Genomic DNA, 24,367 nt, shown 5'->3' with positions numbered 1-24,367 from the left:
TCTTCCCTTTCCTCTATCCCTGGGCAGATATGCTTATGGGGACGAAAGGACTGAGGCTGAAAAGACGGTGTCTTTTTCTGCATAGATGTGACTTAGGGTAAAAACGGTGGATTTCCCAGCAGTTGCCGTGGCCACCAGGTCCGATGGACCAACCCCCAAATAACTCCTCCCCTTTATACGGCAATACATCTTTGTGCCGTTTGGAATCTGCATCACCTGACCACTGTCGTGTCCATAAACATCTTTTGGCAGATATGGACATCGCACTTACTCTTGATGCCAGAGTGCAAATATCCCTCTGTGCATCTCGCATATATAGAAATGCATTCTTTAAATGCTCTATAGTAAATAAAATACTGTCCCTATCAAGGGTATCAATATTTTCAGTCAGGGAATCCGACCAAGCCACCCCCGCGCTGCACATCCAGGCTGAGGCGATCGCTGGTCGCAGTATAACACCAGTATGTGTGTATATACTTTTTAGGATATTTTCCAGCCTCCTATCAGCTGGCTCCTTGAGGGCGGCCGTATCTGGAGACGGTACCGCCACTTGTTTTGATAAGCGTGTGAGCGCCTTATCCACCCTAAGGGGTGTTTCCCAACGCGCCCTAACTTCTGGCGGGAAAGGGTATACCGCCAATAATTTTCTATCGGGGGAACCCCGCGCCTCATCACACACTTCATTTAATTTATCTGATTCAGGAAAAACTATAGGTAGTTTTTCCACACCCCACATAATACCCTTTTTTGTGGTACTTGTAGTATCAGAAATATGTAACACCTCCTTCATTGCCCTTAACAAGTAACGTGTGGCCCTAAAGGAAAATACGTTTGTTTCTTCACCGTCGACACTGGAGTCAGTGTCCGTGTCTGTGTCGACCGACTGAGGTAAAATGGGCATTATAACGTCCCTGACGGTGTTTTAGACGCCTGGACAGATACTAATATGTTTGCCGGCCGTCTCATGTCGTCAACCGACTTGCAGCGTGTTGACATTACCACGTAATTCCTTAAATAAGCCATCTATTCCGGTGTCGACTCCCTAGAGAGTGACATCACCATTACAGGCAATTTGCTCCGCCTCCCAACATCGTCCTCATACATGTCGACACACACGTACCGACACACAGCACACACACAGGGAATGCTCTGATAGAGGACAGGACCTACTAGCCCTTTGGGGAGACAGAGGGAGAGTTTGCCAGCACACACCAAAAACGCTATAATTATACAGGGACAACCTTTATATAAGTGCTTTTCCCTTATAGCATTTTAATATATGTAGTCATATCGCCAAATCAGTGCCCCCCCTCTCTGTTTTAACCCTGTTTCTGTAGTGCAGTGCAGGGGAGAGCCTGGGAGCCTTCCCACCAGCATTTCTGTGAGGGAAAATGGCACTGTGTGCTGAGGAGAATAGGCCCCGCCCCCTTTTCGGCGGGCTTCTTCTCCCGTTTTTCTGAGACCTGGCAGGGGTTAAATACATCCATATAGCCCCCAGGGGCTATATGTGATGTATTTTTAGCCAGAATAAGGTACTATCATTGCTGCCCAGGGCGCCCCCCCCAGCACCCTGCACCCTCAGTGACCGCTGTTAAGAAGTGTGCTGACAACAATGGCGCACAGCTGCAGTGCTGTGCGCTACCTTATGAAGACTGAAAAGTCTTCTGCCGCCGGTTTCTGGACCTCTTCACTTTTCGGCATCTGCAAGGGGGTCGGCGGCGCGGCTCCGGGACGAACCCCAGGGTGAGACCTGTGTTCCGACTCCCTCTGGAGCTAATGGTGTCCAGTAGCCTAAGAAGCCAATCCATCCTGCACGCAGGTGAGTTCACTTCTCTCCCCTAAGTCCCTCGATGCAGTGAGCCTGTTGCCAGCAGGACTCACTGAAAATAAAAAACCTAACAAAACTTTTACTCTAAGCAGCTCTTTAGGAGAGCCACCTAGATTGCACCCTTCTCGGCCGGGCACAAAAGTCTAACTGAGGCTTGGAGGAGGGTCATAGGGGGAGGAGCCAGTGCACACCACCTGATCCTAAAGCTTTTACTTTTGTGCCCTGTCTCCTGCGGAGCCGCTATTCCCCATGGTCCTGACGGAGTCCCCAGCATCCACTAGGACGTTAGAGAAAAGACATTAGGGCTGTGACATGTAACAGTCATTTCACACTTAAATAATAAAAAATAAAAAAAGTATTAAAGTAAAGCCCAGTATCTGTGTCAAGTGAAACGGATGTAACAATAAAATACCTACAGCCACACACTTAAATAATCAACATAGTGACAATAAGAAAAATCCCCAACGATTCCATGATTGTTGTATGAAACAATTTGCACTTAACAGTAACATCATAAACGACTTGAAGTGATAAAATGTAGCAAATTACAATAATAAAATGTGAAGATGAAGACAACGGACAAGAACAATAGATTACAAAAAGACAAAAAACATAACCAATCGCAGCAACAGATGGCGTGCACCAGAAAAGCTCAGCTACACTTTTTATCCTTCCACAAATTTTCAGTATAAATGCACAATTTTTCTAGCAAATAAAAATAGAGTTATACATACAGTTTTCCATGACTTGGAATTTCATGTTCCATTTGCTTGTCTTTTTCCTCTTCTTCATCCCCTACAAATGAAATGAATACTTTGTTACAATGTTTGAAAACTATTCACCAGACTAAAAAAAAGGAACATTCTGATTGGATTATACAAAGGTTATCCTTTCTCGCCTATATTGATGTGCAAGTATATGTTCTAAAATACACATGAAGATATAAGACTGCAGTATAGTAGAAGTGGTCCCAGATTTCTGGAAATGGATTCTAATTATAAAACCAATAATACTTTTTGAAGTACCAAACTGGCTAGAATGTCTGATATAGAATCGTACCTGTACCAAGACATGAAAGAAATATAATATATATATATATATATATATATACACATATATACACATATATACACACACACACACACACACACACACACACACACACACACACACACACAGCAGCAGCCGGCACTCCTAAAATCCATCCAACATGCTCAGGTGCCAAGTTCAGAAATTAATAAAAAGTCCAATCGAGCACGGCACTCAGAGACAGAAATAGAGTTAATTTATTATGTCAGTGGTCGACAATTGTTTCGGAGCAAAGCACTCCTTCGTCAGGACAACTTGATGACAGCCAAGAAACAAACAGACAAACACTTACCCCCCTAAATACCTGTAATGCCTCATGAGTCCCAGCCCACCGCAGTCACGTCCGCACTCGGATCCCCGGGCTAACTTCCGCCCTCGTCTTCCGGTATTGACGTCAGCCGTCGCCAGGGAGATGCGACCTGCATTCCACCCGGCGGCAGCTTGCGTTCCAACACCGCAGGAGGTCGGAGGTAGCTTCACACAGGGAGCAAGGGGCTAAAATGATAGCAGTAGGGATGAGACATACCAATGAGAAATAACATAAAATATAAACATACACAAAACTATAGCAAATACAGACACAATCAGCCCCCAAGGCATATACATATATAAAAAATGCAAGAAAAGTCAACTCATAAGATAATACATATTCATCATCATACTAGTGAATTCCAGTTAATTTTTTCATTTAATCCACCCGGAAAGGTAGTTCCGAGTCTAGTGATCCATCGAGCTTCTTTAATCAGTAAATATTTAGCTCTATCTCCTCCCCTCAGACTAAGGGGGACATGATCGATCATAAAGTAACGTAGGGAGTCTAGAGAATGCCCTGCCTGCTTAAAGTGTTTTGCAACTGGTTGATCGATACTTTTCCCTTCCAAAATTAATTTGATGGCGGATCGATGAGCCGCCATACGTTCAGAAAATTTACGAATTGTTTGGCCTACATAATGTAAGCCACAAGGGCAGACAATCATATATACCACATGAGAAGTAGAACATGTCAACACAAACCTAATCTCATATTGTTTATTACAATGGGGGTGTTGAAATGATTTGCATTGTAACATGTACCTACAAGTAGTGCAGCCACTACATCGGTAGCAGCCCGGTGCTTTAAAGGATACATTTGGGATATTGGTTTTACCCATCCCGGTGATATCAGTTCTAACAACTCTATCCCTGATGTTCCTACCACGACGGAAGGACATCAGAGGGGTGGATCTATGAAACACTTTGAGATCAGGGTCAGAAGAGACAATGGGCCATAACGCCTTAGTTGCTCTTCGAATGATGGAACTAGAAGTAGCGAAATCGCTAGGAAACGGGACCCGATGGGAGAGATGTTTAGTTGTGGGATCTAGAAGAGATTGACGAGACATAGATAGCACTTCTTCTTTCTGATTTTTAAGAGTAATAGGGTCATAGCCACGCGAGACAAACTTGTCAATGAGTAGATCAAGCTCATCAGAAATAGTAGACGGATCGGAGGCAATACGCGCCACACGCATCATTTGGGAACGCGGTAGCCCCCTCTTCAATGTTTCAGGGTGATGACTAGAAGCCAACAGAAAAGTATTCCGTTCTGTAGGCTTGTGGAAAACCTCTGAACACAATTTACGTTCAGATAACTTCACTTTGACATCTAAAAAATGTACTTCCTCATCACTGCAGACATATGTAAACTTAATAGAAGACTCAGAACCATTAATCCTATCCATCAAATCTACAAAAGAATTCCGGCCCCCTGTCCAAAGCAAAAAGATATCGTCTATATAACGACAATACATCAAGATATTGCCGCTAATGTCCGAATTCTTAAAAAAATTTTCACGTTCATAGTCGAACATGAAGGTATTAGCATATGATGGGGCCACAGGGGACCCCATCGCACATCCTCGACGCTGCAAGAAAAATAAACCATCAAACAAAAAATAATTCCGTGTGAGTATTAGCTCCAGTAGAGACAAAAATACCTCATGATCAAATAAATGCGGCGGAAGTTCATCCATCAGAAACTTCTTCATTGACCGAAGGCCTTCGGGGTGTGGTATTGACGTATAAAGGCTACATACATCTAAACAACATAATAGAGTTCCATCAGGAATATTCGTGAAACTTTGGATCTTCATAAGGAAAGATGTAGTGTCCTTCAGGAAGGAATCTTGATGGATGAGCAGAGGCTGGAGAATGGAGTCCAACAACTGGGCCACCGTCCGATACAACGAATCAGGGGCCGAAATTATCGGACGACCAGGAGGGGTTTCAGAATTCTTATGTAATTTGGGCAGCGTATATAGGATAGGGACTTTAGGATGCTTAATGGTTAAGGCTTTGAGTACTTTATCAGGGAGTTTACCAGACTCTTTAGCTGCTGTCCTTAAAGCAGCTAAAGAGTCTGGTAAACTCCCTGATAAAGTACTCAAAGCCCCTATCCTATATACGCTGCCCAAATTACATAAGAATTCTGAAACCCCTCCTGGTCGTCCGATTATTTCGGCCCCTGATTCGTTGTATCGGACTACATCTTTCCTTATGAAGATCCAAAGTTTCACGAATATTCCTGATGGAACTCTATTATGTTGTTTAGATGTATGTAGCCTTTATACGTCAATACCACACCCCGAAGGCCTTCGGTCAATGAAGAAGTTTCTGATGGATGAACTTCAGCCGCATTTATTTGATCATGAGTTATTTTTGTCTCTACTGGAGCTAATACTCACACGGAATTATTTTTTGTTTGATGGTTTATTTTTCTTGCAGCGTCGAGGATGTGCGATGGGGTCCCCTGTGGCCCCATCATATGCTAATATCTTCATGTTCGACTATGAACGTGAATTTTTTTTAAGAATTCGGACATTAGCGGCAATATCTTGATGTATTGTCGTTATATAGACGATATCTTTTTGCTTTGGACAGGGGGCCGGAATTCTTTTGTAGATTTGATGGATAGGATTAATGGTTCTGAGTCTTCTATTAAGTTTACATATGTCTGCAGTGATGAGGAAGTACATTTTTTAGATGTCAAAGTGAAGTTATCTGAAGGTAAATTGTGTTCAGAGGTTTTCCACAAGCCTACAGAACGGAATACTTTTCTGTTGGCTTCTAGTCATCACCCTGAAACATTGAAGAGGGGGCTACCGCGTTCCCAAATGATGCGTGTGGCGCGTATTGCCTCCGATCCGTCTACTATTTCTGATGAGCTTGATCTACTCATTGACAAGTTTGTCTCGCGTGGCTATGACCCTATTACTCTTAAAAATCAGAAAGAAGAAGTGCTATCTATGTCTCATCAATCTCTTCTAGATCCCACAACTAAACATCTCTCCCATCGGGTCCTGTTTCCTAGCGATTTCACTACTTTTAGTTCCATCATTCGAAGAGCAACTAAGGCGTTATGGCCCATTGTCTCTTCTGACCCTGATCTCAAAGTGTTTCATAGATCCACCCCTCTGATGTCCTTCCGTCGTGGTAGGAACATCAGGGATAGAGTTGTTAGAACTGATATCACCGGGATGGGTAAAACCAATATCCCAAATGTATCCTTTAAAGCACCGGGCTGCTACCGATGTAGTGGCTGCACTACTTGTAGGTACATGTTACAATGCAAATCATTTCAACACCCCCATTGTAATAAACAATATGAGATTAGGTTTGTGTTGACATGTTCTACTTCTCATGTGGTATATATGATTGTCTGCCCTTGTGGCTTACATTATGTAGGCCAAACAATTCGTAAATTTTCTGAACGTATGGCGGCTCATCGATCCGCCATCAAATTCATTTTGGAAGGGATAAGTATCGATCAACCAGTTGCAAAACACTTTAAGCAGGCAGGGCATTCTCTAGACTCCCTACGTTACTTTATGATCGATCATGTCCCCCTTAGTCTGAGGGGAGGAGATAGAGCTAAATATTTACTGATTAAAGAAGCTCGATGGATCACTAGACTCGGAACTACCTTTCCGGGTGGATTAAATGAAAAAATTAACTGGAATTCACTAGTATGATGTCGAATATGTATTATCTTATGAGTTGACTTTTCTTGCATTTTTTATATATGTATATGCCTTGGGGCTGATTGTGTCTGTATTTGCTATAGTTTTGTGTATGTTTATATTTTATGTTATTTCTCATTGGTATGTCTCATCCCTACTGCTATCATTTTAGCCCCTTGCTCCCTGTGTGAAGCTACCTCCGACCTCCTGCGGTGTTGGAACGCAAGCTGCCGCCGGGTGGAATGCAGGTCGCATCTCCCTGGCGACGGCTGACGTCGATACCGGAAGACGAGGGCGGAAGTTAGCCCGGGGATCCGAGTGCGGACGTGACTGTGGTGGGCTGGGACTCATGAGGCATTACAGGTATTTAGGGGGGTAAGTGTTTGTCTGTTTGTTTCTTGGCTGTCATCAAGTTGTCCTGACGAAGGAGTGCTTTGCTCCGAAACAATTGTCGACCACTGACATAATAAATTAACTCTATTTCTGTCTCTGAGTGCCGTGCTCGATTGGACTTATATAATAAGATTTTACTTACCGATAAATCTATTTCTCGGAGTCCGTAGTGGATGCTGGGGTTCCTGAAAGGACCATGGGGAATAGCGGCTCCGCAGGAGACAGGGCACAAAAAGTAAAGCTTTTTCCGATCAGGTGGTGTGCACTGGCTCCTCCCCCTATGACCCTCCTCCAGACTCCAGTTAGGTACTGTGCCCGGACGAGCGTACACAATAAGGGAGGATTTTGAATCCCGGGTAAGACTCATACCAGCCACACCAATCACACCGTACAACTTGTGATCTAAACCCAGTTAACAGTATGATAACAGCGGAGCCTCTGAAAGATGGCTTCCTTCAACAATAACCCGAATTAGTTAACAATAACTATGTACAATTTATGCAGATAATCCGCACTTGGGATGGGCGCCCAGCATCCACTACGGACTCCGAGAAATAGATTTATCGGTAAGTAAAATCTTATTTTCTCTATCGTCCTAGTGGATGCTGGGGTTCCTGAAAGGACCATGGGGATTATACCAAAGCTCCCAAACGGGCGGGAGAGTGCGGATGACTCTGCAGCACCGAATGAGAGAACTCCAGGTCCTCCTTAGCCAGAGTATCAAATTTGTAAAATTTTACAAACGTGTTCTCCCCTGACCACGTAGCTGCTCGGCAAAGTTGTAATGCCGAGACCCCTCGGGCAGCCGCCCAAGATGAGCCCACCTTCCTTGTGGAGTGGGCCTTTACAGATTTAGGCTGTGGCAGGCCTGCCACAGAATGTGCAAGTTGGATTGTGCTACAGATCCAACGAGCAATCGTCTGCTTAGACGCAGGAGCACCCATCTTGTTGGGTGCATACAATATAAACAACGAGTCAGATTTTCTGACTCCAGCTGTCCTTGCAATATATATTTTTAATGCTCTGACAACGTCCAGTAACTTGGAGTCCTCCAAGTCACTTGTAGCCGCAGGCACTACAATAGGCTGGTTCAGATGAAATGCTGACACCACCTTAGGGAGAAAATGCGGACGAGTCCGCAGTTCTGCCCTGTCCGAATGGAAAATCAGATATGGGCTTTTGTAAGATAAAGCTGCCAATTCTGACACTCTCCTGGCAGAAGCCAGGGCTAGAAGCATGGTCACTTTCCATGTGAGATATTTCAAATCCACCTTTTTTAGTGGTTCAAACCAATGAGATTTTAGGAAGTCCAAAACCACATTGAGATCCCACGGTGCCACTGGAGGCACCACAGGAGGCTGTATATGCAGCACTCCCTTAACAAAGGTCTGGACTTCAAGGACTGAAGCCAATTCTTTTTGAAAGAAAATCGACAGGGCCGAAATTTGAACCTTAATAGATCCCAATTTGAGACCCATTGACAATCCTGATTGCAGGAAATGTAGGAATCGACCCAGTTGAAATTCCTCCGTCGGAGCACTCCGATCTTCGCACCACGCAACATATTTTCGCCAAATTCGGTGATAATGTTGCACGGTTACTTCCTTCCTTGCTTTAATCAAAGTAGGAATGACTTCTTCCGGCATGTTTTCCTTTAGGATCCGGCGTTCAACCGCCATGCCGTCAAACGCAGCCGCGGTAAGTCTTGAAACAGACAGGGACCCTGCTGAAGCAAGTCCCTCCTTAGAGGTAGAGGCCACGGATCTTCCGTGATCATCTCTTGAAGTTCCGGGTACCAAGTCCTTCTTGGCCAATCCGGAACCACTAGTATCGTTCTTACGCCTCTTTGCCGTATAATTCTCAATACTTTTGGTATGAGAGGCAGAGGAGGAAACACATACACCGACTGGTACACCCAAGGCGTTACCAGCGCGTCCACAGCTATTGCCTGCGGATCTCTTGACCTGGCGCAATACCTGTCCAGTTTTTTGTTGAGGCGAGACGCCATCATGTCCACCATTGGTCTTTCCCAACGGGTTACCAGCATGTGGAAGACTTCTGGATGAAGTCCCCACTCTCCCGGGTGAAGATCGTGTCTGCTGAGGAAGTCTGCTTCCCAGTTGTCCACTCCCGGGATGAACACTGCTGACAGTGCTATCACATGATTCTCTGCCCAGCGAAGAATCCTTGCAGCTTCTGCCATTGCACTCCTGCTTCTTGTGCCGCCCTGTCTGTTCACATGGGCGACTGCCGTGATGTTGTCCGACTGGATCAACACCGGTTTTCCCTGAAGCAGAGGTTCTGCCTGGCTTAGAGCATTGTATATTGCTCTTAGTTCCAGAATGTTTATGTGAAGAGACGTTTCCAGGCTCGTCCATACTCCCTGGAAGTTTCTTCCTTGTGTGACTGCTCCCCAGCCTCTCAGGCTGGCGTCCGTGGTCACCAGGATCCAATCCTGTATGCCGAATCTGCGGCCCTCCAATAGATGAGCACTCTGCAACCACCACAGAAGAGACACCCTTGTCCTTGGAGACAGGGTTATCCGCAGGTGCATCTGAAGATGCGACCCTGACCATTTGTCCAACAGATCCCTTTGGAAATTTCTTGCGTGGAATCTGCCGAATGGAATTGCTTCGTAAGAAGCCACCATTTTTCCCAGGACTCTTGTGCATTGATGTACAGACACCTTTCCTGGTTTTAGGAGGTTCCTGACAAGCTCGGATAACTCCTTGGCTTTTTCCTCCGGGAGAAAAACCTTTTTCTGAACCGTGTCCAGAATCATCCCTAGGAACAGCAGACGAGTTGTCGGCATTAACTGGGATTTTGGAATATTCAGAATCCACCCGTGCTGTTTTAGCACTTCTTGAGACAGTGCTAATCCCATCTCTAGCTGTTCTCTGGACCTCGCCCTTATTAGGAGATCGTCCAAGTATGGGATAATTAATACGCCTTTTCTTCGAAGAAGAATCATCATCTCGGCCATTACCTTTGTAAAGATCCGAGGTGCCGTGGACAATCCGAACGGCAGCGTCTGAAACTGATAGTGACAGTTTTGTACAACGAACCTGAGGTACCCCTGGTGTGAGGGGTAAATTGGAACGTGGAGATACGCATCCTTGATGTCCAAGGATACCATAAAGTCCCCCTCTTCCAGGTTCGCTATCACTGCTCTGAGTGACTCCATTTTGAACTTGAACTTCTTTATGTACAGGTTCAAGGACTTCAGATTTAGAATAGGCCTTACCGAGCCATCCGGCTTCGGTACCACAAAAAGAGTGGAATAATACCCCTTCCCTTGTTGCAGAAGAGGTACCTTGACTATCACCTGCTGAGAGTACAGCTTGTGAATGGCTTCCAAAACCGTCTCCCTTTCGGAGGGGGACGTTGGTAAAGCAGACTTCAGGAAACGGCGAGGTGGATCTGTCTCTAATTCCAACCTGTATCCCTGAGATATTATCTGCAGGATCCAGGGATCTACTTGCGAGTGAGCCCACTGCGCGCTGTAATTTTTGAGACGACCCCCCACCGTCCCCGAGTCCGCTTGAGAAGCCCCAGCGTCATGCTGAGGCTTTTGTAGAAGCCGGGGAGGGCTTCTGATCCTGGGAAGGAGCTGCGTGTTGCTGTCTCTTCCCTCGACCTTTGCCTCGTGGCAGATATGAATAGCCCTTTGCTCTCTTATTTTTAAAGGAACGAAAGGGCTGCGGTTGAAAAGTCGGTGCCTTTTTCTGTTGGGGAGTGACTTGAGGTAGAAAGGTGGATTTCCCGGCTGTAGCCGTGGCCACCAAATCTGATAGACCGACTCCAAATAACTCCTCCCCTTTATACGGCAAAACTTCCATATGCCGTTTTGAATCCGCATCGCCTGTCCACTGTCGCGTCCATAAAGCTCTTCTGGCCGAAATGGACATAGCACTTACCCGTGATGCCAGTGTGCATATATCCCTCTGTGCATCACGCATATAAAGAAATGCATCCTTTATTTGTTCTAACGACAGTAAAATATTGTCCCTGTCCAGGGTATCAATATTTTCAATCAGGGACTCTGACCAAACTACCCCCGCACTGCCCATCCAGGCAGTCGCTACAGCTGGTCGTAGTATAACACCTGCATGTGTGTATATACTTTTTTGGATATTTTCCATCCTCCTATCTGATGGATCTTTAAGTGCGGCCGTCTCAGGAGAGGGTAACGCCACTTGTTTAGATAAGCGTGTTAGCGCCTTGTCCACCCTAGGAGGTGTTTCCCAGCGCTCCCTAACCTCTGGCGGGAAAGGGTATAATGCCAATAATTTCTTTGAAATTATCAGCTTTTTATCAGGGGCAACCCACGCTTCATTACACACGTCATTTAGTTCTTCTGATTCAGGAAAAACTATAGGTAGTTTTTTCATACCCCACATAATACCCTGTTTAGTGGTACCTGTAGTATCAGCTAAATGTAACGCCTCCTTCATTGCCAAAATCATATAACGTGTGGCCCTACTGGAAAATACGGTTGATTCGTCACCGTCACCACTGGAGTCATCGCCTGTGTCTGGGTCTGTGTCGACCGACTGAGGCAAAGGGCGTTTCACAGCCCCTGACGGTGTTTGAGTCGCCTGGACAGGCACTAATTGATTGTCCGGCCGTCTCATGTCGTCAAACGACTGCTTTAGCGTGTTGACACTATCCCGTAGTTCCATAAATAAAGGCATCCATTCTGGTGTCGACTCCCTAGGGGGTGACATCCTCATATTTGGCAATTGCTCCGCCTCCACACCAATATCGTCCTCATACATGTCGACACACACGTACCGACACACAGCAGACACACAGGGAATGCTCCTAACGAAGACAGGACCCACTAGCCCTTTGGGGAGACAGAGGGAGAGTTTGCCAGCACACACCAAAAGCGCTATATATATATCAGGGATAGCCTTATAATAAGTGCTCCCTTATAGCTGCTTTGTTATATCAAAATATCGCCATAAATGTGCCCCCCCCTCTCTGTTTTACCCTGTTTCTGTAGTGCAGTGCAGGGGAGAGACTTGGGAGCCGTCCTGACCAGCGGAGCTGTGAGAGGAAATGGCGCCGTGTGCTGAGGAGATAGGCCCCGCCCCTTTTCCGGCGGGCTCGTCTCCCGCTATTTAGAAAAATTAGGCAGGGGTTAAATATCTCCATATAGCCTCTAGGGCTATATGTGAGGTATTTTTAGCCTTTATAGGTACTCATTTGCCTCCCAGGGCGCCCCCCTCCCAGCGCCCTGCACCCTCAGTGACTGCCGTGTGAAGTGTGCTGAGAGGAAAATGGCGCACAGCTGCAGTGCTGTGCGCTACCTTTAGAAGACTGCAGGAGTCTTCAGCCGCCGATTCTGGACCTCTTCTGATTTCAGCATCTGCAAGGGGGCCGGCGGCGTGGCTCCGGTGACCATCCAGGCTGTACCTGTGATCGTCCCTCTGGAGCTTGATGTCCAGTAGCCAAGAAACCAATCCATCCTGCACGCAGGTGAGTTAACTCCTTCTCCCCTCAGTCCCTCGCTGCAGTGATCCTGTTGCCAGCAGGACTCACTGTAAAATAAAAAACCTAAGCTAAACTTTCTCGAAGCAGCTCTTTATGAGAGCCACCTAGATTGCACCCTTCTCGGCCGGGCACAAAAATCTAACTGGAGTCTGGAGGAGGGTCATAGGGGGAGGAGCCAGTGCACACCACCTGATCGGAAAAAGCTTTACTTTTTGTGCCCTGTCTCCTGCGGAGCCGCTATTCCCCATGGTCCTTTCAGGAACCCCAGCATCCACTAGGACGATAGAGAAATATATATTATATATAAATAATAGAAATCCAGAGGTTGCAAACGTATGATAAGCCACCAGGCCCCGACAAAGCTCCCCCGATGCTGGTGGTCCCTAAAGGGGGGTACTGACGGGAGAGATGTGTGCTGAGCGATCTTAACACAGACCGCTCAGCACACATCTCTCTCCCCGCTTAGCACAGCGCAATGTGCTGAGCGAGGTGGGGGGTGTACTACTACTACTAATAATAACAACAACCCTTCCGGGTAATATAACATAATGCCACATGATAATGGCATCTGAGCAAATGTATCCGAATTGAGAGCTAACTTACCTGAAGATACCGCTGGGATCTCCAAATGGCACTACAGAGACCAGCATCCCTTCCAAACACTGGTCCCATCCATGCCCCTCAATACTAATAGAACAAAAATAGGATTTTAAATTACCTACCGGTAAATCCTTTTCTCGTAGTCCGTAGAGCAGTGATTTTCAACCTTTTTTAACTCGTGGCACACCGAACAATATTTTTAAATTGCCAAGGCACACCATCAGTCCCCCACGGGAAAAAAAACAAAGACGTTGGCCCCCCACAGTAAAACAAAAAGCCTCCCCCCCCCCCCACACACACACACACACACACACACACACACACACACACACATTGGCCTCCACAGAAAAAAACGATTACATTATTCCCCATACAAAAAACAATCACATTGCACCCTACATAAACCATTTTGCTCCCCACATAAATTACATTGCTCCCTACATACAATATATTCCTCCCCAAATAAGTTACAGTGCCCCCCACATAAGTTACATTGGTCCCCCATACTTTATTCCCCACAAATATTAGCCCCTACCGTGATCTGTCCTCCTCCTTGTCTGTCCCTCAATGGCGGGGGGTTGCATACAGTGCTGTGAGCACTGAGCAGCAGGCGGACATCTGTGGGTGCCTGCATGCGGGCGGCTGGTGCGGATGCGGGAGGGTCGCGGGCAGGAGGAAGGGCAGAAGTGGATGCGGGAGCGTGGCGGGCAGGAGGGAGGGTAGGTGTGGATGCGGGTGGGCTGCCTGGCTTGTGGAATGACCGATGATGCGGCGGGCGTGACCTATGATGTCACTGCTGCATCTCCATGGCATAGGTCACGGCCCATGCGCGCTTGAGTCTGTGCCTCCCAGAGGATCCCAGTGCTGCTGCTGCCTGGGCTCAGTTTGTTTTGAAGGTACGGCAGCGGTTCTAGCTCCGCGGCACACCTTACAACCAGTCACGGCACACTAGTGTGCCGCGGCACACCGGTTGAAAATGCCTGCCGTAGAGGATGCTGGAGTTCCATTTAGTACCATGGGGTATAAGACGGGTCCCTTGCGAGCCATGGTCACTTTAAGAGTATAATAGTGTGGGCTGGCTCCTCCCTCTATGCCCGTCCTACCAGACTCAGTCTATAAACTGTGCCCGAGGAGACGGACTACTTCGAGAGAAGGAAATACATCATAAAGGACAAACAGAACGTCCAACTTTCTGTGACGAGAAGTTCTCTTCATATAAATCTTCAAAGCCCTCAAAACATCCAAGGACTTTGAGGTAATTGAGGAGTCAGTAGCCACTGGCACCACAATAGGTTGGTTGATATGAAAAGCCGACACAACCTTTGGAAGAAATTGCTGACGCGTCCTGAGCTCGGCTCTATCTTCATGGAAAATCAAGTAGGGGCTCTTGCAGGACAATGCCCCCAATTCCGACACACGTCTAGCAGATGCCAATGCCAACAGTGTGACCGCCTTCCAAATAAGAAACTTGACATCAACCTCCTGTAAAGGCTCGAACCAATCCAATTGCAGGAACTGCAGCACCACATTAAGATCCCAAAGTGCCGTAGGAGGCACAAAGGGTGGTTGGATGTGCAGAACCCCTTTCAAAAAAGTCTGAACCTCAGGGAGAGCAGCCAATTGTTTCTGGAAGAAAATGGACAAGGCCGAAATCTGGACTTTTATGGAGACCAAGCGCAGGCCCACATGCACACCTGCTTGCAGAAAGAGGAGAAACCGTCCTAGTTGAAACTCCACCGTAGGAAACTTCTTGGCATTCACACAAAGACACATACTTTTTCCAAATGCGATGGTAATGCTTAGACGTTACACCCTTCCTGTATCAGAGTAGGAATGACCTTTTTCGGAATGCCCTTCCAAGCTTAGATCTTGCGTTCAACCTCCATGCTGTCAAACGTAGCCGTGGTAAGTCTTGATAAGCGAACGGCCCCTGTTGCAGAAGGTCCTCGTGAAGAGGAAGAGGCCTCGGATCTTCCAGCAGTAATTCCAGAAGATCCGCGTACCAAGCCCTTTTTGTCCAGTCCGGAGCAATGAGGATCACCTGAACTCTTGTTCTTTTGATTAGTTTGAGAAACCTTGGGATGAGTTGAAGTGGAGGGAACACATACACGGACTTGAACACCCACGGAGTCACCAGGGCGTCCACCGCCACTGCCTGTGGGTCTCTCGACCTGGAACAGTACCTCCGAAGCTTCTTGTTGAGGCGGGAGGCCATCATGTCTATTTGAGGTACGCCCCAATGACATGTTACCTCCACGAACACCTCCGGGTGGAGGCCCCATTCTCCTGGACGTAGATCGTGTCTCCTGGGGAAGTCCGCTTCCCAGTTGTCCACTCCCAGAATGAAGATTGCTGACAGCGCCAGTGTGCTTTTCCGCCCAGAGGAGGATTCTTGTTACCTCTGACATTGCGGCTCTGCTCTTCGTTCTGCCCTGTCCGTTTATTACATTGTCCGACTGAACCTGAATGGCCTGATCTTGCAGAAGATGTGCCGCTTGTAGAAGGCCGTTGTACACTGCCCTTAGTTCCAAAATGTTTATCGGAAGGATGGATTCCAGACTTCACCACTTTCCTTGGAAGTTTTCCCCTTGGGTGACTGCTCCCCAACCTCTGAGACTTACGTCTGTTATTAGAAGGATCCAATTCTGAATCCCGAAACTGCGGCCCTCGAGAAGGTGAGAATTTTGCAGCCACCAGAGGAGCAAAATTCTGGCTTTCGGCGACAGGCGAATCTGCTGGTGCATGTGAAGATGAGATCCCGACCATTTGTCCAAGAGATCCAGTTGGAAGGACCGTGCATGAAATCTTCCGTACTGTAGAACCTCGTAGGTGGCAACCATCTTCCCCAGAAGGCGAATGCACTGATGAACAGATACCAGGGCAGGTTTCAGGACCTCCCGGACCATTGATTGTATCACCAACGCTTTCTCCACCGGTAGAAACACCCTCTGTACTTCCGTGTCGAGGATCATCCCAAGGAAGGACAGACGCCTTGTCAGCTCCAAATCTGACTTTGGAAGGTTCAGGATCCACCCATGATCCTGGAGTAATTGAGTTGAGAGGGCAATGCTCTGTAACAGCTTCTCCCTGGAAGATGCCTTTATCAGCAGATCGTCCAGATATGGAATAATGTTCACTCCCCGCTTGCGGAGGAGTAGCATCATCTCTGCCATGACCTTGGTGAACACCCTCGGCGCTGTGGAGAGGCCAAATGGCAGTGCCTGGAACGGATAGTGACAGCCCCGTAGCGCAAATCTTAGATAAGCCTGGTGAGGCGGCCAGATCGGAATGTGAAGGTATGCATCCTTGATATTCAGGGATACCAGGAATTCCCCCTCCACCAGACCTGAGATCACCGCTCTCAGAGACTCCATCTTAAATTTGAATTCCCTCAAGTAGGGGTTTAAGGATATTAGGTTTAAAATCGGCCGTACCGAACCGCCCGGTTTCGGCACCACAAATAGTTTGGAGTAATAACACATGCCTTTCAGGCGAGGTGGAAATGGAACAATGACACTCGTGTGTAACAATTTTTGAATGGCTTCCAGTAGGATAGCATTTTCTGTTAAGAAAGCTGGTAAGCCTGACTTGAATCTGTGAGGTGAGTTCCTGAAACTCCAGTCTGTACCCCTGGGCAACAATACCTTTTACCCAGGGGTCTAGTCATGAAGACGCCCAGATGTGACTGAAATCTTTTAGTCTGGCTCCCACCTGCCCGATTACCAGGCTGGGAGGTCCACCGTCATGCTGAAGACTTGGAGGAAACAGAGCCTGGCTTCTGTTCCTGGAAACCTGTTATTGCAGGTTTTCTGGATTTCCCCCGACCGCCTCTAAAGAAAGTGGAAGGGGGTTTGGACTTTTTAACTTTCGCGGCCCGAAAGGACTGCATTGTAGACGTAGGATAAGATTTCCTAGTCGGTGGTGTTGCTGAGGGAAGGAAGGTCGACTTACCCACAGTTGCCGTGGAGATCCACGCATCCAATGCGTCCCCAAACAGAGCCTGACCTGTGAAGGGTAGGTTCTCCACACTTTTCTTGGATTCCGCATTCGAAGACCATTGGCGCAGACAGGGTCCTCTGCGTGCCGAGAAAGCCATGGAAGAAACCCTTGCATTAAGTAGGCCAAGGTCCTTTATAGCCTTCACCATGAAACCTGCGGAATCCTGTAACAATTCAATGTCACTGACCACCTGGCATTATGTTATATTACCTGGAAGGGTTGTTATTATTAGTACCTGGGGCAGGTCTGGGGTGCGGTTACCCCTGGATTGGTGGGGCTGGGCTGCTTTGGGGTAGCACACTGCGAGATCTTATTTAGCACCCCCTTAACACATTTATTAATCCTTCTGGTCTTTTAATTACACTTTCACTAGTATATTAATTTTTTTATATAGATTTTGTTTTCCTTTTATCAACACATACTAACACTTTACCTTCTCGCATTGTGCTGCCCTGGGGTAGCTGGCCTTTGCCGGTTTGTGGGGTTCTACACCCCGGACCTAGAGTTAGGGACCACCAGCATCAGAGGAGCCCTGTCGGGGCCTGGTGGCTTATCATACGTTTGCAAACTGTGTGTAACGAAGACCTCTGGAGAGAGAGATATAGATATATATATATAAAAAATGTATTTGTGTCTTTCATGTCTTGGTACAGATCGGTGTGCTGGGGGACACCAGGGGTTTGTCCCCAATGTATTTCTAGCTCAGACTACCCCCTCCGTTTCATGCACCTCAATTGTATTTCCTAATTCACAGGTTCTCAAACTCAGTCCTCAGGACCCCACACAGTGCATGTTTTGCTGGTAACCCAGAAGGTGCACAGGTGTATTAATTACTCACTGACACATTTTAAAAGATCCACAGGTGGAACTAATTATTTCACTTGTGATTCTGTGAGGAGGCCTGCAAAACATGCACTGTGTGGGGTCCTGAGGACAGAGTTTGAGAACCTGTGTCCTAATTGATTTGAGCAACTTACATTTTGTTCTGTTAGAATGTCTGATATGAAAGAGATGCAAATTACTGTGAGGATATCACAATTGTGGGTGAAGAAACGCATCAGAATTAGGAATAAAAGTATTGCTGCATGAACGGGACATATGTCCCTTACTGTAGCGTAAAATACCCATATTTGTCTGACACTTGTGCCTGGTGTGGTACAAATAATTGCTGTCGACCATAACAATTGCCTGCACTGTCTCGTTTTTTTTTCTGATCTGGAAAATCACCATATGAAGCGGATAGGTGCTTTCTTCATTGATTGTGTGAATATATTATGATTTTGAGGTTTTTTGTTGCTACAGTTGTGTCCTCATACATCTAGCCTCAATTCCAGGGAAACAAACTCCCCTCCCCCCAGCTCATACTCACCACAGGCAGTGATCCTGGAGGGCTAGCGGTCATTTGGGCTCCCTGCTCTTGTGACCTCCGCTGCTGTAAAGTGAGATGCCGCTTTTCTGCATCACTTTAGTGTAGGGATGGCCATTGGTACATCCCCCATCGATGGTTGCCATCGATGGAGCAATTACCAGGCACCATCAATGGTTATAAAATATGCTATCATCTCCCATCGATGGTTCCTGGTATCGAATAGCCACGCATGCGTAGAAGAGGCTTTGCTGGAGAACGTCTCTGCAACCAATAGTTACCTCTGCGCATGCGTGGCGTAGTTCCCCCGGCGGCTGGCTGCACACAGTCTCCCACTGAGTGATAGACATAGTGGGCGGAGAGAGTGAGGACGGGGGCGGGGCTGGAATCATCGATGGCCATCCTTACTTTAAGTGCAGGGTAGTTGATAAATCCTAGTGGGCTAAAGGACCTTTCACGCCCAGGGGGAGGAGCAAGGCCGGGGGCTTGCAGTTTCACTATCCACGCTACCACTGGTTGCCTTTAGTAACCAGGTGGCGAGCGAAGCGTATCGAGTCACCGTGTCTGAAGAATGGCGAGTGAAGTGAGCCCGCGAGGGTGCATTTGGATCCCTTCTCCCTACCTTGCTCCTCCCCTGTCACGTGACAGGTCCTGGCAACGAGCATGACACCCAGAGCATGAAAACCCCTGGCACCGTGCATGGAACCAAGAGCATGAAACCCCTGGCAACGAGCAGGTAATTTAAAAGTAATTAGAAGCCTTACTGTAGGACTTAATGAGTAATGGGCATTGCAGTGTGTGGCATAATGTATCACGGACATTGCGGTGTGTGCCATAATGTGTCACAGGCATTACGGTGTGTGTCATACTATATCACGGGCATTGTGGCATGATGTCTCAGGGGCATTGCAGTGTGGCATAATGTATAACGGGCATTGCGGTATGTGTCACAGGCATTACGGTGTGTGGTATACTATATCACTGGCATTGTGGTATGTGGTATAATGTCTCAGGGTCATTGCAGTGTGTGTCATAATGTGTCACAGGCATTGTATGTGCTATAATGTATCAGGGGCATTGCAGTGTGTAGCATAATGTATAACGGGCATTGCGATTCCTGTCATAATGTGTCACAGGCATTACGGTGTGTGGCATAATGTGTCGGGGGCATTATGGTGTGTGCATATTGTGTCATGGGCATTATGGTGTGTGGCATAATGTCTAAGGGCCATTGCAGTATGTGGCATAATGTATACTGGGCATTACTAAAAGGAGGAAAAATTACAAATAATGTAAGTGGCATGAATCAGGATTATTTTTCTTTCCTGTGGTGGCCAACATCTGGGCGTGCAGGTTGCAAAACTGGGGTATAAGGTAGTCCTTTTCATGCAATGCCACGCCCATTCCAACAAAGCCACACCCCTATTTTTGCGGCACACGCAGATTCATCACTTTACTAGTACTAATTATGAGGGGGGGGGGGGCGCCAGAGAATTTTTTGGCTTGGAAGAGAAAAATTTCTAGTTACACCACTGCCTAGGGGAGGAGACACGTCACCAGGGGGAGGAACTACAGCCAAACAGGGTACCCAAAAAGTACGCTCGCCATGCTTCGGGCTCGGTGGCTCGCCACCTGATTACTAAAGGTAATAGTTGGTGGCGTGGATAGCAGAGGAACTATCCCGCTGGCCTGGCTCCTCCCCCAGACAGAAAAGGTCCCTTAGCCCACTTGAATCTAGCATCAACCGAGGGGGGAGGGAGAGAGAGGGAAAAGGGTTACAGTAGCAGCAGGGAGTAGTTGACCAGCAGCGGTGTGGGACCCAATCCATAGATGCTGTGCTTCTTTTGATAGGCCTGGTACTATTATGCCCGTTCACCGCACCCTCCCCTCTCGGTGCCATTGGACCCTGAAGAGGGTAGGTAGCTGCCCAGGATGAACACCACTGCTCTGTGGAGTGCAGACAGAGCACACACAATAAAGCCCCATGCACGCTCAATAGATCAGTGTGCAGGAGGCGATTAGCTGAACCCTCCAGAGCTGCATTGTACGGTACCCCTCAGCCCTGTATCTTATTTATAAACATGTGCGCCCAATAAAGAACCGGCCCCCGGTGTGCGCTGCCTACTCTCGCAAAATCGCGTCACTCACCACGCGCGGCTCTGTCGTGGAGCAGCAGCAGCTCAGAGTCGCTGATATCAGAGAACCCGTCACTGTCATTCTCCTGAGATTCCGGCCGCTCATCTAGACCAGGGGACCCATCATTCCTTCCAGACAGCGCTGCTGCTGCGCTCCCAGACCCGGCGGCGGCTCCACTCTGCATAGCGCTGCCGCTGCTCTCATCGGTACAGTCAGTAAGTGTGTGACTCACTGACTGTGTATGTAAGGTATCACTACTTGGTTTACGGGTTACCTTTCCCCCCTGATGTGACGTAATGTGGGTGTTACCGAGTCACATGTTACGGGCCTTGCATTCCTAGCCTATAGGATAAAGAACACCCAGTGGGAACCTTCATTAGTGTATGCTCTATTGCAGAGGTTCTCAAACTCGGTCCTCAGGACCCCACACAGTGCATATCTTGCAGGTAACCCAGCAAGTGCACAGGTGTATTAATTACTCACTGGCACATTTTAAAAGGTCCACAGGTGAAGCTAATTATTTCACTTGCGATTCTGTGAGGAGACCTGCAAAACATGCACTGTGTGGGGTCCCGAGGACCGAGTTTGAGAACCTGTGCTCTATTGTATTCTATGCTGTACTGTAGCTCTGGTTTAATTTTTCTGAATGGGGAGTTTCAAATGCCTTTACATAAAGTAATACCAGTGTCTGTCACTAGCAATCATTATGTAATATAATAGTTACACAAACACAGTGGGGGTAATTCAAATGTTATCGCACCCACGATCTCCTGTCTAAAGTGACGGGAGATCACGGGCGATATTCAAATGCCCCCACTTATTGCGCTGATTGCACCCGTTACACTCAGGTTTAGGCACGCAAAGCACCTAAACCCGAATACATACCTCCCAACATGACCCTCTCCAGGAGGGACAGAATACTCTGTTCCTGGACTTTTCTCTTAATGTATAATTGCCCTCACCTGTGCTGAAACACCTTTCTTATCCATTTACCTGTTTAACACAGGTGATGGCAATCATACAATAAGAGAAAAGTCCAGAAGCAAAGCATTGTGTCCCTCCTGGAGAGGGTCATGTTGGGAGGTATGCGAATAAAGTAATGGGTGCCATCGTGAAAAGACCCTTTTGGTGCCCAAGCGGGTCTCTTTACGCACATTTCAGCTTGCTACCCCCGGGGGTAGCAAGCTGAAATTAACTTGTCACGCCCATCTGCAGCAACATTAGAATACTGCAGGGGGAACGGAGATTTGAATTTCGCACAGTGAATCAACATTGGCCTCCTGTATAAAGAGCTTTGGATGGATAATTCAGGCTGTACAGTAGTCATAGGTAGAGATGGCAATCGACCATCGATTGACCGATTGTAACTACTTTTATCATTGATGGGGGAGAACCAAATGGTTTCCCGCCATCGATGTTAAAGCGCTATTAAATATATATATTTTTCTCTCCATGGTGTCAGGGACACGGAGCATAGCTTTGTCCCCCAACACCCGCAAAGACAACCCCCCGTGTCTTTGCGGGTGTAGGGCAAAGCTCTGATTGGCCTGCGACTCGCTCAATTCTAAAGTAAGGGTGACCATCGATGGGCGAAACCATTGATGGTTCCTTTACAGATGGTTTCCCACCATCGAGGTTATCCATCAATGGTACCATCTATGGATAACCCACCGATGGCCATCCCTAGTCATAGGGTAGATTATATACACACACTCATCCGGGTCCTTTCTACGAAGGGAAAATAGACACAACCGGCTAAAGGACCTCTGACATCAAGAGGGGGAGGAGCAAGGTCGGAACTGTTAGAGATAAGCCTCCTCCTATCAAGTCCCTTCATTTGTCTGTTCGATACCTTTTGTTTACCAATCGATTGGGAATCCCAGGAAGCAGACAACACATGCAGTTATGTCCACAAAATGAGACTAAAACTTGTTTAATCAGCAGGGCGTTATATAGCAAAAAGGTACTTGCATGAACACTTGATACACGTCACATTATAAAACAATAATGCCTCTCTTCTCAAAACTCCTCTCTTAGCTGACACCCTCCTTCGTGTACTTCACAAGAAGTCTAAACACAAGAGACTGTCTAATAACATATTTTCAAGACTATAGCTACGACCTTGCTTCGCACAAAATGTACTAACTATGAAATGTCACCATTATTATGATTTCTCCAGCAAAGCATACTTCTTATTCACTACATCATGGCTGCTACTTAACAAAATGGCTGATAGCTGCTTAAGCTCAATTCATCTCTCTCAGTCCCTCCTTTTATAATAATATGACATTACAGTTGAGCTACAAGACATTACACAATCTCTACCTACAAGAGTCTAGGCAAACAGTCTAGCTATAATGGTGCTAAAGGTTATATTCCCGTAGGATCGTGCTTGTCACTCTATCCCACGGAAGGTAAAGAACCGTTCACATCATATCCATTAAGGTAGACTGCTCACGGCTGCTTCTTGCCAAGCTCTTCTGTAGTTTCTTAAACTTGGAGGTTTCACATCTTTGAGTTTACAGACTTCTTTCAAGCTGAAAGGAAACAAAATAGCATCTTAAAAACACAGATATATACAAATTGCTAAGCCAACAATTTTTTAAATAAAAAAACATCACTATTTCAACAATCTACTCTTTGATCCCGCTAAACCAATTAGCTGGATTTAAGCTGGACACTTCTCTAAACCACTTCTTGCGCACTATCTGTTTCATTAGTAATAAGTATACAACACATTCTTGGAGTTCTCTATTTTGTAGTATGTATTTGTTCCAAAGAAATTTAAAAACCCTTATACGCTTATATGTAGTGGGGACAGATGTCCACTCCTCTCCTTTTCCAGATGTGGGCTCATGTGAGCCCAGCATTTCTTAACTAACTGGTATCTTTGAAATCCTAGAGATTTCATGATCTTTACTTTAATTTGCTTAACACAAGATCTAGTGACTTTGATACCACGAGGGGTATAGAGTATATTATGACTACAATGAGTACTGAAGTTCCCAATATAATGACCCATAGTGGCCTTTCTAATTTAGGCCCAATTAGACTCTGCATGTTTGTGTATTTCATTGTTCAAACTTAACTTGAGCAAATTTGCAGTGGAACCCAAGTCTCTCTTTCCTTAATTGACACAGAAGTGGGTGTGGTCAGCAACACTCGATATGGACCATCAAATCTGGGCTCAAGTGACTCTCTCACGTGCCTTTCCAGATACACTCGATCTCCTGGTTAAAGCTTGTGGGGATTCGGATCTGCCCCTGAATCTGAGAGAGAGGCAAAACTAGAAAATACAGAGGTGTCAGTTTCTTCAGTAAGACTTTTTTAACATATGCAGCCAAATTACCATATTTATGCTGTAATTCTTATGGATAATAACATCCTATCTTAGGTATGCTATCAAACAATATTTCATAAGGTGAATAACCTATGGTTTTACTGAATATGGGTCCACTA

General features: G+C 46.7%; 1 protein-coding gene and 1 long non-coding RNA gene across 8 annotated transcripts in view; one reads left to right on the top strand and one right to left on the bottom strand.

Moving 5' to 3' along the window:
* Positions 1-24,367, bottom strand: part of EXO5 (exonuclease 5) — a 289,903-nt gene that overhangs the window by 68,533 nt on the left and 197,003 nt on the right. For 2 of the 6 annotated variants that reach the window (XR_010241521.1, XM_063956017.1), the window contains exons 1-2: positions 20,921-21,092; positions 2,563-2,623 (exon numbers count right to left, since the gene is read on the bottom strand). Coding sequence is in view for 5 of the 6 variants with exons in the window: in XM_063956017.1 (XP_063812087.1) it covers positions 2,563-2,623; positions 20,921-21,092 (233 nt within the window). In the remaining variant the exon portion in view is untranslated. Of the gene's footprint in view, positions 1-2,562; positions 2,624-20,920; positions 21,093-23,366; positions 24,195-24,367 lie in introns of those variants that run through there. The other 4 variants (XM_063956019.1, XM_063956020.1, XM_063956021.1 and 1 more) reach the window with 3 other exon arrangements.
* Positions 21,037-24,367, top strand: part of LOC135049971 (uncharacterized) — a 106,193-nt gene continuing 102,862 nt past the window's right edge. Inside the window, exon 1 of one of the 2 annotated variants that reach the window (XR_010241522.1) lies at positions 21,037-21,123. This is a non-coding gene — a long non-coding RNA (uncharacterized LOC135049971). Of the gene's footprint in view, positions 21,157-24,367 lie in introns of both variants that reach the window. The other variant, XR_010241525.1, reaches the window with a different exon arrangement.

Source organism: Pseudophryne corroboree, chromosome 2 (genome assembly GCF_028390025.1).
Source record: "Pseudophryne corroboree isolate aPseCor3 chromosome 2, aPseCor3.hap2, whole genome shotgun sequence".
Lineage (NCBI taxonomy): Eukaryota > Metazoa > Chordata > Amphibia > Anura > Myobatrachidae > Pseudophryne > Pseudophryne corroboree.
Note: the sequence above shows the minus strand (reverse complement) of the source record. Positions and strands in the feature narration are given on the sequence as shown.